General features: G+C 47.9%; 1 protein-coding gene across 1 annotated transcript in view; it reads left to right on the top strand.

Annotated features, from left to right (window-relative positions):
• Window positions 1–11,197: 11,197 nt before the first annotated feature.
• IGF2R (insulin like growth factor 2 receptor) overlaps window positions 11,198–12,896 on the top strand; it is a 116,047-nt gene continuing 114,348 nt past the window's right edge. Inside the window, exon 1 of the mRNA XM_003792391.2 lies at window positions 11,198–11,355. Coding sequence (XP_003792439.1) covers window positions 11,198–11,355 — 158 coding nt within the window. The remainder of the gene's footprint in view (window positions 11,356–12,896) is intronic.

Below are 12,896 nucleotides of genomic sequence, written 5' to 3'. Positions count from 1 at the left end.
TTCAAATCCGCCAGCTCAGGTGTATGTGGCGCCTTAGCCACTTGAGCCACAGGTGCCGAGTTTTTTTTTTTTTTTGAGACAGAGTCCCACTTTGTCAACCTTGGTAGAATGCTGTGCTATCACAGCTCACAGCAACCTCAAACACTTGGGCTCAAGCGATTCTCTTGCCTATCCTCCCAAGTAGCTGGGACTACAGGTGCTTACCAATGCCTGCCTATTTTTAGAGATGGGGTCTCACTCTAACTCAGGCAATCTTCCTGTCTTGGCCTCCCAAAGTGTTGGAATTATAGGCATGAGCACCACGCTCTGCCCATACCTAGCGTTCCTAATCTGTTTTTTAATGTGCTAACCACACGGTCAGGTCATTGATATTTAAAAAATAACCGTTACTGCCCATATGCATGTATCAAGCACCACATAGGTATGGGGTGTATGAAAGCTCAAGTACATGGTATATGTTCAGGACAGTGCTAGGTGAGTTATGTCTGTTAATTAACATTGACATTTGATAGATTAGGAAATTAGATTCTTAAGATTAGAAATTTAAGAAAGGCCTGGTACTGTGGCTCACCTCTGCAAAAATTAATACAATATGTGGGTCCTGCTTTTGAGTTTACCAAGATAAATGCACAAAATGGAAGATTACCTAATGATAGAAGATGGTATACGGTAAGCGCCAAACAAGAGTTAGAGCTAAGCAGTGTCTTTGGCATTCAGGGGAGGAAACTCTAGAGCCCAAGGTGTCGACCAAGGCATTGCAGAGAAGGAGCGTCTCTCGGACTGGGCTTGAAGGAAGAATGGAAGGGCTGGAGTAGAATCAGGAAGCAGGATTTTGCTGTGATTTCGGTTCTGTCATCAACCGCTGTGTGAACTGGAGCCTATTACCCAACTTCCCAGGGCTGGAGGGCCACCACACCAGCTCCGGGTGGCCGATCCCAGCTCTAGCTCACGGCCAGGCGGCTTCTCCCTTTGCACACTCATGGTCCAAGCTGTACTCCTGAGTCTTGCACGGCACCCCAGAGGTGGGGCACGCAACCCTCAGCCTCAGCACTGCATCAGTGAACATTCCTGGCAGGCTCTGAGTTGTCATTTTTGAGCTAAATTGTTCTTCTTGAACTGTCTGCAGACCCGGATCCAGCCCCAGACCCTTCTGCTTTCTTGTGCTACAGCTCCAGGCAAGGTGCTTTGGCCTCTTCTGAACCTCAGTCTGTTCATGTGTGAAGTGAAGGTAATGCCACAGGGTTGCTGAGAAAGTTGACTGTCAGTCACCCAGTCCGATCCCCGGTGCACCATAAGGACTCGACAAGTGAGAGCTGCAGTTTATTTTCCATTTCTGGAATGTTGTACATACAGCACAGTGGTGAGCAATACAAGTTATGAAATGTTATAGTGGTTTGTTTATTTCTTTGTTTCAAATTTTATAGCATGGAACTGGGTCACCTGGAAAGATAAAAAAGAAATAGGAAAGAATATTGGGGCCTGCTAACTTCCTCAGGGGGCAGAGGGAGGAAGAGAGAGAAAATGAGACTAAGAGTGTTTTAGCTTTATACAGTATTTAGCACTTTTTGATTTTAATAAAAAAAACACAAGACAGGACACAGTGGCTCACACCTGTAATCCTAGCACTTTGAGAGACTGAGGTAGGAGGATCAGTTTGAGACCTGCTTGTGCAACATAGCCAGACCCTGTCACTACAAAAAAAATTTTAAAATTACCTAGGCTAGGTGGTACACACCTGTAGACCCAGCTACTCAGACAGCTTAGCTGGAAGGATCACTTGAGCCTGGGAGCTGGAGGTTGCAGCTGTGATTGTACCACTGCACTTCAGCCTGGGTGACAGAAGGAGACTCTGTCTCTAAAATAAATAAATAAATAAAATAATTGAAGAGAGAGGAAGAATTTTCACTGTCAATGGCGTATTACGTCAGAGGCACATGTATATAGGTAGCATGATGATTGGACAGGAGTGATTGAAATTACCAAGTCCTACTGGTAGAGCTTTCTAATTTGTGTGCTACAATCACACATGGTTTCCCATTTAGATTTCATAGCTACCATTTATTTATTTATTTTTGTTGCCCTGGATAGAGTGGCGTCATAACTCACAGCAACCTCAAACTCTTGGCCTCAAGTGATCCTCTTCCCTCAGCCTCCAGACTAGCTGGGACTACAGGGTCCCATCACAATGCCCAGCAAGCTTTTCTGTTTTTAGTAGAGATGGAATCTCACTCTTGCTCAGGCTGGTCTCAAACTCCTGAGCACAGGCAATCTACCTGCCTCAGCCTCCCAGAGTGCTGGGATTACAGGCATAAGCCACCTTGCCAGCTTAGTCATAATTACCTTTTGAATGAGTTTTTTTTTTTTCTTTTTTGAGACAGACTCTCACTTTTGTCGCCCTCAGTAGAGTGCTGTGGCATCACAGCTCATAGCAACCTCCAACTCTTGGGCTTAAGAGATTCTGTTGCCTCAGCTTCCCAAGTTGCTGGGACTATAGGCACCCACCACAATGCCCGGCTATTTTTTGGTTGTAGTCATTGTTGTTTGGCAGGCCTGGGCTGGATTCAAATCCATCACCTTCGGTGTATGTGGCTGGTGTCCTAGCCACTGAGCTACAGGCACCAAGCCTTGAATGAGGTTTTCATTCCGCATGCCTTTGTCCAAAATAACAGATGACTCAATTTAATCAAGAGAACCAGGAAGGTTTTTTGGCTTATATAAGAAGCCCAGAGAAAGACTCCTCCTGGCCATCCTGTCAGGTTTCTCTGAGGCTAGCAGGACAGCTCTAGTCCTGGTGGAGCCTCTCAGCTTCCTTGTCCATGCCAGGGTCAGAGAGAGGCTAGCCAGCTTCATAAGGCAGCGTTTTCTTAAGAGCGAGGATGCTGATTCCTCAGGAGCTGCCAGTAATCCTCCAGTTAGGGTTCACTAGCACAGAACAGTCTAGGGGTATCTGTTTTTAGGCAACTTTGATTGACATGGACTAACTAACCAGCTGGGTAATGAGCAGGTGACCACAGTGTCCTCTACATAATGTCCATTTTCTACAAGAGGGGTTGGCAAACTACAGCCCATGGAACAAATCTGGCCTGTTGCCTGTCTTTGTTAAGTAAAGTTTTATTGGAACACAGCCACCCAGTCATCATCTGATGTACTGTTTATAGCTGTTATCATGCTAGGATAGCAAATTGATATCCTGTCCTTGTGATAAGGACAGGATAAGCCTGTCCTTGTGACAGGCACATAACCCCAAAGTATTTACCATCTTCTCCTTTACAGAAAGTTGGTTGACCCTTGTTCAAAATGAAGAAAGTGGAGTTGAGGTTAAATGACCTGTCCAAAGTCAAAGAGACGGTCGATGCAGTGGCTCCTGCCTGTCATCCCAGCACTCGGGAGGCTGAGGCAGGGGATCACTTGAGCTCAGAAGTTCTGAGACCAGCCTGAGCAAGAGCAAGACCCCATCTCTACTAAAAATACGCAAAAATTAGCTGAGCATGGTAGCAGGCACCTATAGTCTCAAGCTACTCAGGAATGTTAGGGAGGATGATTGTTTAACCTAGGAGTTTGAAGTTGCTTTGAAGTTGCTGAGGGCTATGATGCCATGGCACTCAACCCTACGGCGATTGAGTGAGACTGTCTCAAAAAAAAAAAAAAAAAAAAAGCCAAAGAGATGATAGGCAGAGGCTGAATTCTCAGCCAAATGTCCACAGCTCTCTCTGTGAGTAGCAGCTCTGGAAGAATTTCTTGGGATAGGCCTGTGTTTTTTGTGACATGTGCCAATGCTGCCTTTTATCTGGGGTAATACTGACAGGGTCTGCTGAAATACATGTCTATAATGACTAATTTAATTCTTAGGAACAATGATTCCACACACTGGTATAAAGGAATGGGGGGCATTTTACAATTTATAGTAGAAATGTTGATACCCTATTTCTTCCTTCTTTTCTTTTTGCAGTTTGGGCTGGGGCCCGGCTTGACCCACCATCCCCCGGTATATGGGGCTGGAGCCCTACTCCTTGAGCCATAGGCACCGCCTCACCCTATTTCTTTTTTGTTGTTGTTTGTTTGTTCATTTTGGGTTTTTTTGCAGTTTTTGGCCGAGGCTGGGCTTGAACCTGCCACCTCTGCCATATGGGGCCGGTGCCTTACTCCTTTGAGCCACAGGCACTGCCCTCTGTTTTGTTTGTTTGTTTTGTTTTGAGGAGGAAGAAAGAGAAGTTGGGCTTCTTTTGGGCTCAAGCGATCCTCTTGCCTCAACCTCCTGAGGAGATGGAATTACAAGTGCCCGCCACAATGCCTGGCTAATTTTTCTTTTTGAGACAGAGTTTCCAGCTGTTGCCCTGGGTAGAGTGCTGTGATGTCACAGCTCACAGCAACCTCAAACTCTTGGGCTTAAGAGAGTCTCCTGCCTCAGCCTTCCAAGTAGCTGGGACTACAGGCGCCCACCACAATGCTTGGCTATTTTTCTGTTGCAGTTGCTATTGTTTGGCAAGCCTAGGCTGGATTCAAACTCAGCAGCTCTGGTGTATGTGGCTGGTGCCCTAGCCACCTGTAGCTGCTGGGCCTAATTTTTCTATTTTTAGTAGAGACAGGGTCTCGCTCTTGCTCAGGCTGGTCTCAAACTTCTGAGCTCCAGCAATCCACCCATTTCAGTCTCCTAGAGTGCTAGGATTACAGGTGTGAGCCACTGTGACTGGCCTGCTATTTCATTTTAAAACCAAGTTCCTCCCACTTTTTTTTTCCTGGACACTCTTCCCTTTAAGTCTCAGCGCAGATCACCTCCTTTGGGATTCCTGTCAGATTCCTCTCCTGGGTTAGAATTACAGGTAATTTTCTGTCTGCTTTAAATCCCTGCAGATAATTTCCTGCCTACTTACACCAATGAGTTAGGAACAGTTTATTTGTCTCTCCTCTTGACTTGTTATTCATTCTAGCTAAAGACTTACTTTCATTTTTTTGCATTCCTAGTGCCTAGTATAGCATTGCCTTGGTCTGTTTGGGCAGCTGTAACAGAATACCTAAGACCAGGCAATGCATAATGGACAGGTGTTTTTAGCTGACAGTTCTGGAGGCTAGGAAGTCCAAGGGTGTGGTGGTAGCACTGGGTAAGGGCCCTCGTACTGCATCATCCCGTGGTTGATGGCAGAACCAGGGAGAGTGGGAATAAGAGATCAGATGTGCAGCCTCTTAAGCTCTTTTATAATTGTCATTACTCCACTCATGACAGTGAAGCTCTCTTGACCCAAACACCTCCCGTTAGGCCCTCCCTCCCAACCCTTGCACTGGGGATTTGGTCTCTAACATGTGAACTTTGGGAAACATATTCAAACCATAGCAAGTGCCAATTAAAAAACAGATATTCTGCCCTCCCATGTGGCCAGTTCACCAACTCCCTCTTAGGGAAGTTGCTAGCACAGGGAGCATAAAAATTTTTTAAAGAAAATATTCAGTGTATGTGTATTGAATTAACTTTACTATCTTCCCTTTGAATTATGCCTTTTGTAGAGAGCCTGTAGAGAAAGCTAGTACCCCAGTAGTCACCCTGCTTTTGTTGTAGTTTCATGAGAGAACTTACTCAAATGAAATCTTTCACATACAAAGCTAATGTATTTTTTATTTAGTCTTGTACTCTTTGACTCAACTAATATAGAACATTATAAAATAAAGAAACAAGACACATATCTTTTTTTTTTTTTTTTTTGAGACAGAGCCTCAAGCTGTCCCCCTGGGCAGAGTGCCATGGCATTACAGCTCACAGCAACCTCCAACTCCTGGGCTCAGGCGAGTCTCCTGCCTCCGCCTCCCAAGTAGCTGGGACCACAGGCGCCCGCCACAACGCCCGGCTACTTTTTGGTTGCAGCCATCATTGTTGTTTGGCGGGTCCGGGCTGGGGATTCGAACCCGCCACCTTAGGTGTACGTGGCTGGCGCCCTAGCCGGTTGAGCTACAGGCGCCGAGCCAAGACACATATCTTGAGTCAGATAATGATTTGTTTAAAAGGACACTGTATATCTTTCCATTTTTCTCATTTACATGAGGTTGCCTTGCTCTCCAACTGGAGAATTTAAGCAAAGGGTGTCTCTATTTGATAGGAAGATTTTCCTTCTAAACCACCAGTCTAAGACGGCCATCCTCGCTGGTGTTCCAGCACAGTCCCAGCATTCACGGTCACATGCGCTTCTCCTGACAGAGCTCCACAGTCTTCAGGAGGTAACTCGTACAAACTTTCTGTTCTCTCCTGCCTCCTGTAACTCCTTTCACTTTCTGTCTCTGTCTCTGCTGCTTTTCTGGCTTACTTTCTCTTCTCTGTAACCGTGATGCTCCCCACGGGGGTTTTCCAGGATGAGGACACCTATTTCCACACTTTCTTCTTATGATGTGAGCGGCTCTCCCCACTGAGGGCTGGGATCTAGAGTTCCTCTTCCTGACTCTGGGCAGGGCTGGTGGCTGCCCTGATCCACGGTGTATGACAAAACAGTGTCCTGTGACATGCTGTCACCTTTCTCACTCTTCCCTCTCACTCGTCATCTGCCCGGGAGCCCAGCAGCCATGTTCCAAGGGGCTTACACTGCATGCAGAGGCTACACGTAGAGGCTCTAGCTGCACCAACCAACAACTGTGGGAATGACAAAGGCTTTCCAGCCTTCAGCCTTGCAGTCTTTGAGCTAAGGACCCAGAAGTCATGGGGCAGAAATAAGCAATTCTTACTGGGCCTTGACTAAATTTCTGACCCACAAAATCTAGTGAGTAATTCTCTTATTAATTATAAGGGGTGATTTCTGTTTTAAGACATTGAATTAGGGGTAATTTATTACACAACAATAAGTAAGGGGCCAAGAATCCCTCTTCTCTTTTGTTCTCTCCCTGGCAATTTCTCTCATCTGGCTGATCTCCAGTTACCCTCTGATCACCTCCCTCCCAAAGTCAACTTTCCTGCCTTTGCAAGCACCCACCACCCCCCACCTGCCACGCTGGCGATTACTCTCACCCATGTTCAGTGCTGTATTCCCACTTGCCTGCTGGGAACCTCCTCTTGGCTACTTCTCTTTCTTGCACAGAAAGAAACCTACCATCTTTCTGCTCAAACTCATTTCTCCTCTTCTGTTCTTAGCAGAGCCAACCTTCCAATTTAGAAACTTTGATCATCACAATGCCTTCTTTTCTATCTGTCCTATCCAACATGCTGCCAAGTGTTACCCTGAGCCTGTTGATACAATTTTGGTGCAAGTAACACAAAAAGCCAGGTCAACGTGGTGTGGCAGTTTGGGTCCAATCAGGAGCTAGGAATAGTGGAATATTAATATAAGTAATCATGAGCTATGATTGAAGAGTAATAATAAAATATCAGGAAACTCTCTATGGCACCCTTGAGCTGAGCGGGAGGACTCAAGGAAGGACAGCTTAGAAGGGTTCAGATCTCATTGGAGAAGGTGGCAGTCAGATCATCAGATAGCAGACTGGCCAAGCTGAAGCTTCTCTGCAGTTGCAGTAGGTCACTCACTGTGTGCAGGTGGGTGAGCAGGTGTCAGTGCCCCGTGGTGTGGTATCCGGGAAGCATCAGGAGAACCTCTTCAGCAAAGTTCCTCCAGAGGGTTTTATACTCTGAAAGCTTAATGTAGTGCTGACATTAAAGGAGAACTACTTAAAATAATTCCTTTGTTTGTCAGAGAGCATATATTGAAGGGTACATTTGGAGCTTAGAGGCAACAAATGAATAACTAACACACATGGCTTACGCGAATTTATTTGTCACAAACCATAAATCCTGTTTCCAGGGTTTTGATGAAGTGGTCAGTGGTGTTGTCTGGGATCCTGAGTTTTCCATCCTTTTCCCACTGTGTGGGCCCTGACTTTCCTCATAGTTACAAGGGGCTCTAGCAGTTGCAAATGCCTTTTATAGACATAATTGCACCCAGTAAAAAAACCAGATTAATATAAAAAAGGGAATTTCCTCCTTCGCATCTCTTTTTATTGGAGAGAAAAGTATCTTGCAGAAGGTCTCAGGAGACTTCCCATCAAGTTCCATTGTCAAGGTTGGGTTGTATGCCCTTGGGAAAGGCTGGGAAGCATGAATACTGCACCTGCAGCCCTGGGGTGGAGGTGAGCCCTGCCAGCACAGAAAGGCGTGGGCGCCTCATGCCTCTGCCCCACACCTCTCCCCATTCCTGTAGCCCACACTTGTTACCTTTGGTAATCACCCAGATGGGTGTTAACCAACTGGGAACTAAGGGGTCTTAGAAAAAACAGTGCTTGCTTTCTTTTTTTTTTTTTTTTTTAAGACAGAGTATTCTTATGTTGCCCTCAGTAGAGTGCTATGGTGTCACAGCTCATAGCAACCTCAAACTCTTGGGCTTAAGAGATTCTCTTGTCTCCCAAGTAACTGGGACTCCAGACACCCACCACAATGCCTCCATTTTTTCTTTGTTCTTTAACAGGCCTGAGCGGGGTTCGAACCCACTTGCCCTGGTGCATGTGGCTGGTGCCCTAACCACTGAGCTATGGGTGCCAAGCCAGGGTAATTTAATGACTTCATGTCTGAATTTCTCAACTTTTACAGAGGGTAATAAAATTACCTATCTTATGGGATTGCTCCGAAGAGTGAAAGGCATAATTCCTGCGAATGGATCTTGACACAGGCTGAGCCTTCAGGATGTATCACTGCCCCTGTTACTATCTTCCACTTCATATCCACCCAAATCTAAGCTTCCTAGCTCATCATTTAAGATCCTCTAGCAGCTGACCACATTAATATTTTTCCACACTTACATTAGAACTGACTCCTAAAATGTGAGAAGGATTATATGCGAAGGATTATATTTTACAAGCCCAGGATAAAGCACAATCCTAGGGGCAAAAGTAGGTGATCTCTATTCCCAAATGACTTGTGCTCAGGTTAACAGCCCTTGTACAGAAATACACCTTCTGTACTGTCCTACCTAACGCTTTGCACTCGCTGGTCTCCTTACCTGGACTGTCCTTTCTCTGTGTCTCCACTGGATATGCAGCTGGTTTTTGACCAATGGATACTGACCAATCTTCCATCTCTTAGGCAATTTCATTTCAGCATTACTGATTTTTTTTTTTTTGCAGTTTTTGGCTGGGGCTGGGTTTGAACCCACCACCTCCAGCATATGGGACCAGCACCCTACCCTTTTGAGCCACAGGCACCCTCCTGATTCTCTTTTGAACCAGTTGTAGCACGTCATTTGTTCTCACACTGAGTTAAATATCTTGGACACATGTTCATTTTACATCTGTATCTGAGTCATGACTGTTTCATCTTTTAAATACTATTCCTTTGCAGCATTTTTTCGTGGCATTACTTTAGAAAGCAGAAAAATGCTGGTCTCCCCCATCCCCAAATTGGTAATACCAATTTTAACTGGTTAACTAACATGTATTTTGTCATTATTAGGGAAATATACTTTGAGACAGAGTGACTATTCTGGTTCAAACTAATCTTCCACCTGATGGTTTTAGTATCCATTGATGACCTGTATTTGTATCAATTTTCACACTGGTGTTGGAAGACATGAACGAACCCTGTCTTGATGCCCACAGCCTTCCATCCCTCTAAGACCCTACACCACTATTACACTATTACTCTTTGGCAGTAGAACACAGTGGCTAAGTAGCAGGCTCTGGGACTGTGTGGCTTGGGCTCAAACCCCAGCCTTTTCATTCATTAGCTGCAGGACTGGCTATGTAATTCCTGCATACTTCAGCTTCATGTCTGCAGAATGGGTGAATAAAGGCACCTCTCCTATGGGATCATGTTTGGATTAAATGAGCCAAAGTCAGTGCCAGAACATGGACGATTACCTGCTTAACAATTGAAAGCTAGTGTTGGTTCAGAGTTATTTGTACACATTAGGTTCGCAGCTTGGCCACATCTCAGAGGTCTCCAAGCAAATTACCCAGTATCTCCACGCCCCAACCCCTCATCCATAACCAAGTGCCCACTTCACAGGTGGTTGTGCTTAGCAGTGTCTGGTGCGGAATAAGCACTGAAAACAGATGTTCTAGTTATTATTTTGTAGCTGTCTCCAAAAGAAAGTACATTTCTTTCTTTCTTTTTTTTTTGTAGAGACAGAGTCTCACTCTATTGCCCTTGGTAGAGTACTGTGCTGTCACAGCTCACAGCAACCTCCAACCCCTGGGCTTAGGCGATTCTCCTGCCTTAGCCTCCCGAGTAGCTGGGTCTACAGGCGCCCACCACAATGCCGGCTATTTTTTGCTGCAGTTTGGCCGGGGCAGGTTCAAACCCGCCACCCTCGGTATATGGGGCCAGCGCCCTACTACTCACTGAGCGACAGGCACCGCCCAAGAAAGTAAATTTCTTAAGTTCAAATCTTTTCATATTCATCTTTTTGCTTTCACTGAGCCTAGCACAGAGCCGTTCACACGGTGTGGGCTAAGTGCCATCTGCGAATGGAATTCCTAAACTTTGCTGAAGGTCATTTGGTAGTTACCCTTGGGTCTACTGTATACTTCATGCATTCCCCACGGCAGGAAGCTCAAGCTTGGAAATAACATTCCCACAGAGGCCATGGGAGGCTCTGACAGGCGGGATTCCGGGACCTGGCTCCACTGGGCAGGGAAGGCCTGGCCTCCTCCCCACAACGGCCCGACGCAGCGCGGCCGCGGGAAGACACCTACTGCTGGGCACTGTGAGCCAAGTTCCCTCTCTCCCTCCCGGTCAGTCGAGGCTGGAAACCTCAGCTCTAAGCTGGGAAGCGCCCGCGCCACCACCCAGCAAGGTGCAGCGGAGAAACTGAGGTCGGGGATCCTCACCCTCCCCCCCCCCCAAACCAAACGCAGTCCCCACGGGGGGCCGAGGGCCTCCTGGAGCACCTGGCGCCGCGCCCCGCCCGCGCAGCTTCCCGTCCCGCGCGTGCCGCGCTCACGTGACCCGAGCCTGGGCGGAGACAGCCGGGCGGGGATCACCTGAACAAGGGAGTCACGTGAGCGGGGGGCGGAGAGGGGGCGGTGCCGGGAGGCGGTCACGTGACGCGGTTCCGGGGCTGCTGCTGTCGCCGCTGCCGCCGCCGCGGCCGTGCCCGTCCAAGCCGCTCTCTTCTCGGTCTCCGGCTCCAGCGCCACCTCCGCCGCTGTCCTGGAGGCGCGACCCTGTCCCAGGCGCGGCCCCCCGCAGTCGCGCGCCGCTAGCCCAGTGCCCGCTGCGCAGCCCAGGCCCGGCGCGATGGGGGCCGCCGCCGGCCAGAGCGTCCACCTGGGGCCCGCGCCCGCCGGCCGCCCGCCGCGCTCCATCCTGCTGCTGCTGCTGCTGCAGCTGCTGCTGTTTGTCGCGGCTCCGGCAGCCAAGCAGGCCGAGGCCGGCGAGTTCCCTGAGTTGTGCAGGTGGGTGGCCCGCCAGGGCGCAGGCTTCGATAGCGGTGGCCCGGGGCGCCCGGCCGTGGTGGGGGGCAGGGAGCGCTCGGGGAGGCTCAGGGGTCCCTAAGTCGCCTCCAGCCCACGCTTGTGCCTGCCTGGTCCCGAGAGAAAGTTGCGTGCGTGCGTATTAGCCGAGAAGTGGAGAAAAGGGGTCCTGTGTGCGCTGGCGGGGGCGCGGGAGGTCGCGCTGGCCTGCAGAGCCCAGTGCCCGGCCACTTGTGGCTGTCACCAAGTCAGGGGCCGCTTTACGTGGGAGCTGCTAGCCGCCCGATCCGTCCGGGTGACGCGCTGCGGGACAGCCCCGCGCCCGGTGCCTTCCCCCTCGCAGCGGTGCTGCTGGGAAAGTTGGAGGAGGCAGGAACTGCAGCTTCGCTTTGTTCCCACTGCGCGTTCTCGTCGAAGTTTCACCGGGGTGGGGGGGCTTGAGTGAGGCCCCTCGTGTGGGAAGATTCCCCAGTGGGTCGGAGCCCACGGCTTTGGGTGTTTTTGGTTTCCTTTGCTGATTGATTTCTTCCACGTGGGTTTTCATTTTCTCTTTAAAGTGGCTGTTTGGCCCTAGGTGACTGTCCCCTTTTTGATTGGAGATGGGATGGCGGTCATTCTGCGTTGACGTCAAGATTTTACTCTTCAGTTCTCCAAGCCCAACTTCCTTGAGTTGCTCACATGATGTCATTGTCTCACGGGGTGAATTATTCCAGTGGAGTCTAATGCTGTGGGAACTGTGGTTGTATAATCATCACTGCCATCGAGGGCTGTTAATGTCCTACAACTATGAGTCCCTGGTCTAGGGAACGTCCGATTCGTGGAATTTTCTGACTAACCTACGAGCCTTCTCTGGACGCTTTAGGATGATGGGAAAATCTAGTTTTGTTTACTTTTTAAACTTTGGTTAAAAAAAAGCACGATGAAAAGTTTCTTCCTTGACAATACCATGTTACTTTTAAGAAAGAAATGAAGTTTAGAATGCAGTGAGCTGAATTTTGAGTTGGTGGCAGGGCTTATGGGGTTCTCCTTTTTCCTTTGTATCAGAGATAGCTGATACACTGTGTTCGGAACTTGCAGAAATTATTATTGTAAGGAGAATAAGGTTATCCCACAATAGAAACTCTTTAGAAATACCTTATTCTTTATTTTCTTCCTTTTATTGGAAGGGGAAGGGCAGAAAGAGTTTATGATACAGTAGTTTATAGACCCGTTAGCTACTTTATGTTACATACTTACTCCACTACCTAGCACAGTGGTTCTCAGCCTTCCTAATGCCTCAATCTACAGGTTGAGAACCACTGAACTGGCATGACACAGAGGAAGGGGGAGGGGGAGAATGTCAACAAGATCAAGTTGAGACATTTAAAGGATATTTTGTTTTAATAGTTGCCATGATCAGAAGCATCCTTAAGAAATTAACTCAGCAGGGCTGCTGGCGTTGAAATCACTGTCTAATTGATAAATTGAAATTCATTTCTTTTTTTTTTTTTTTTTTGAGACGGAGCCTCAAGCTATCCCCCTGG

This window comes from Otolemur garnettii, unplaced genomic scaffold (genome assembly GCF_000181295.1).
Source record: "Otolemur garnettii isolate 467f Iridium unplaced genomic scaffold, OtoGar3 scaffold00056, whole genome shotgun sequence".
NCBI lineage: Eukaryota > Metazoa > Chordata > Mammalia > Primates > Galagidae > Otolemur > Otolemur garnettii.
This window is presented reverse-complemented; position numbering and strand designations above follow the sequence as displayed.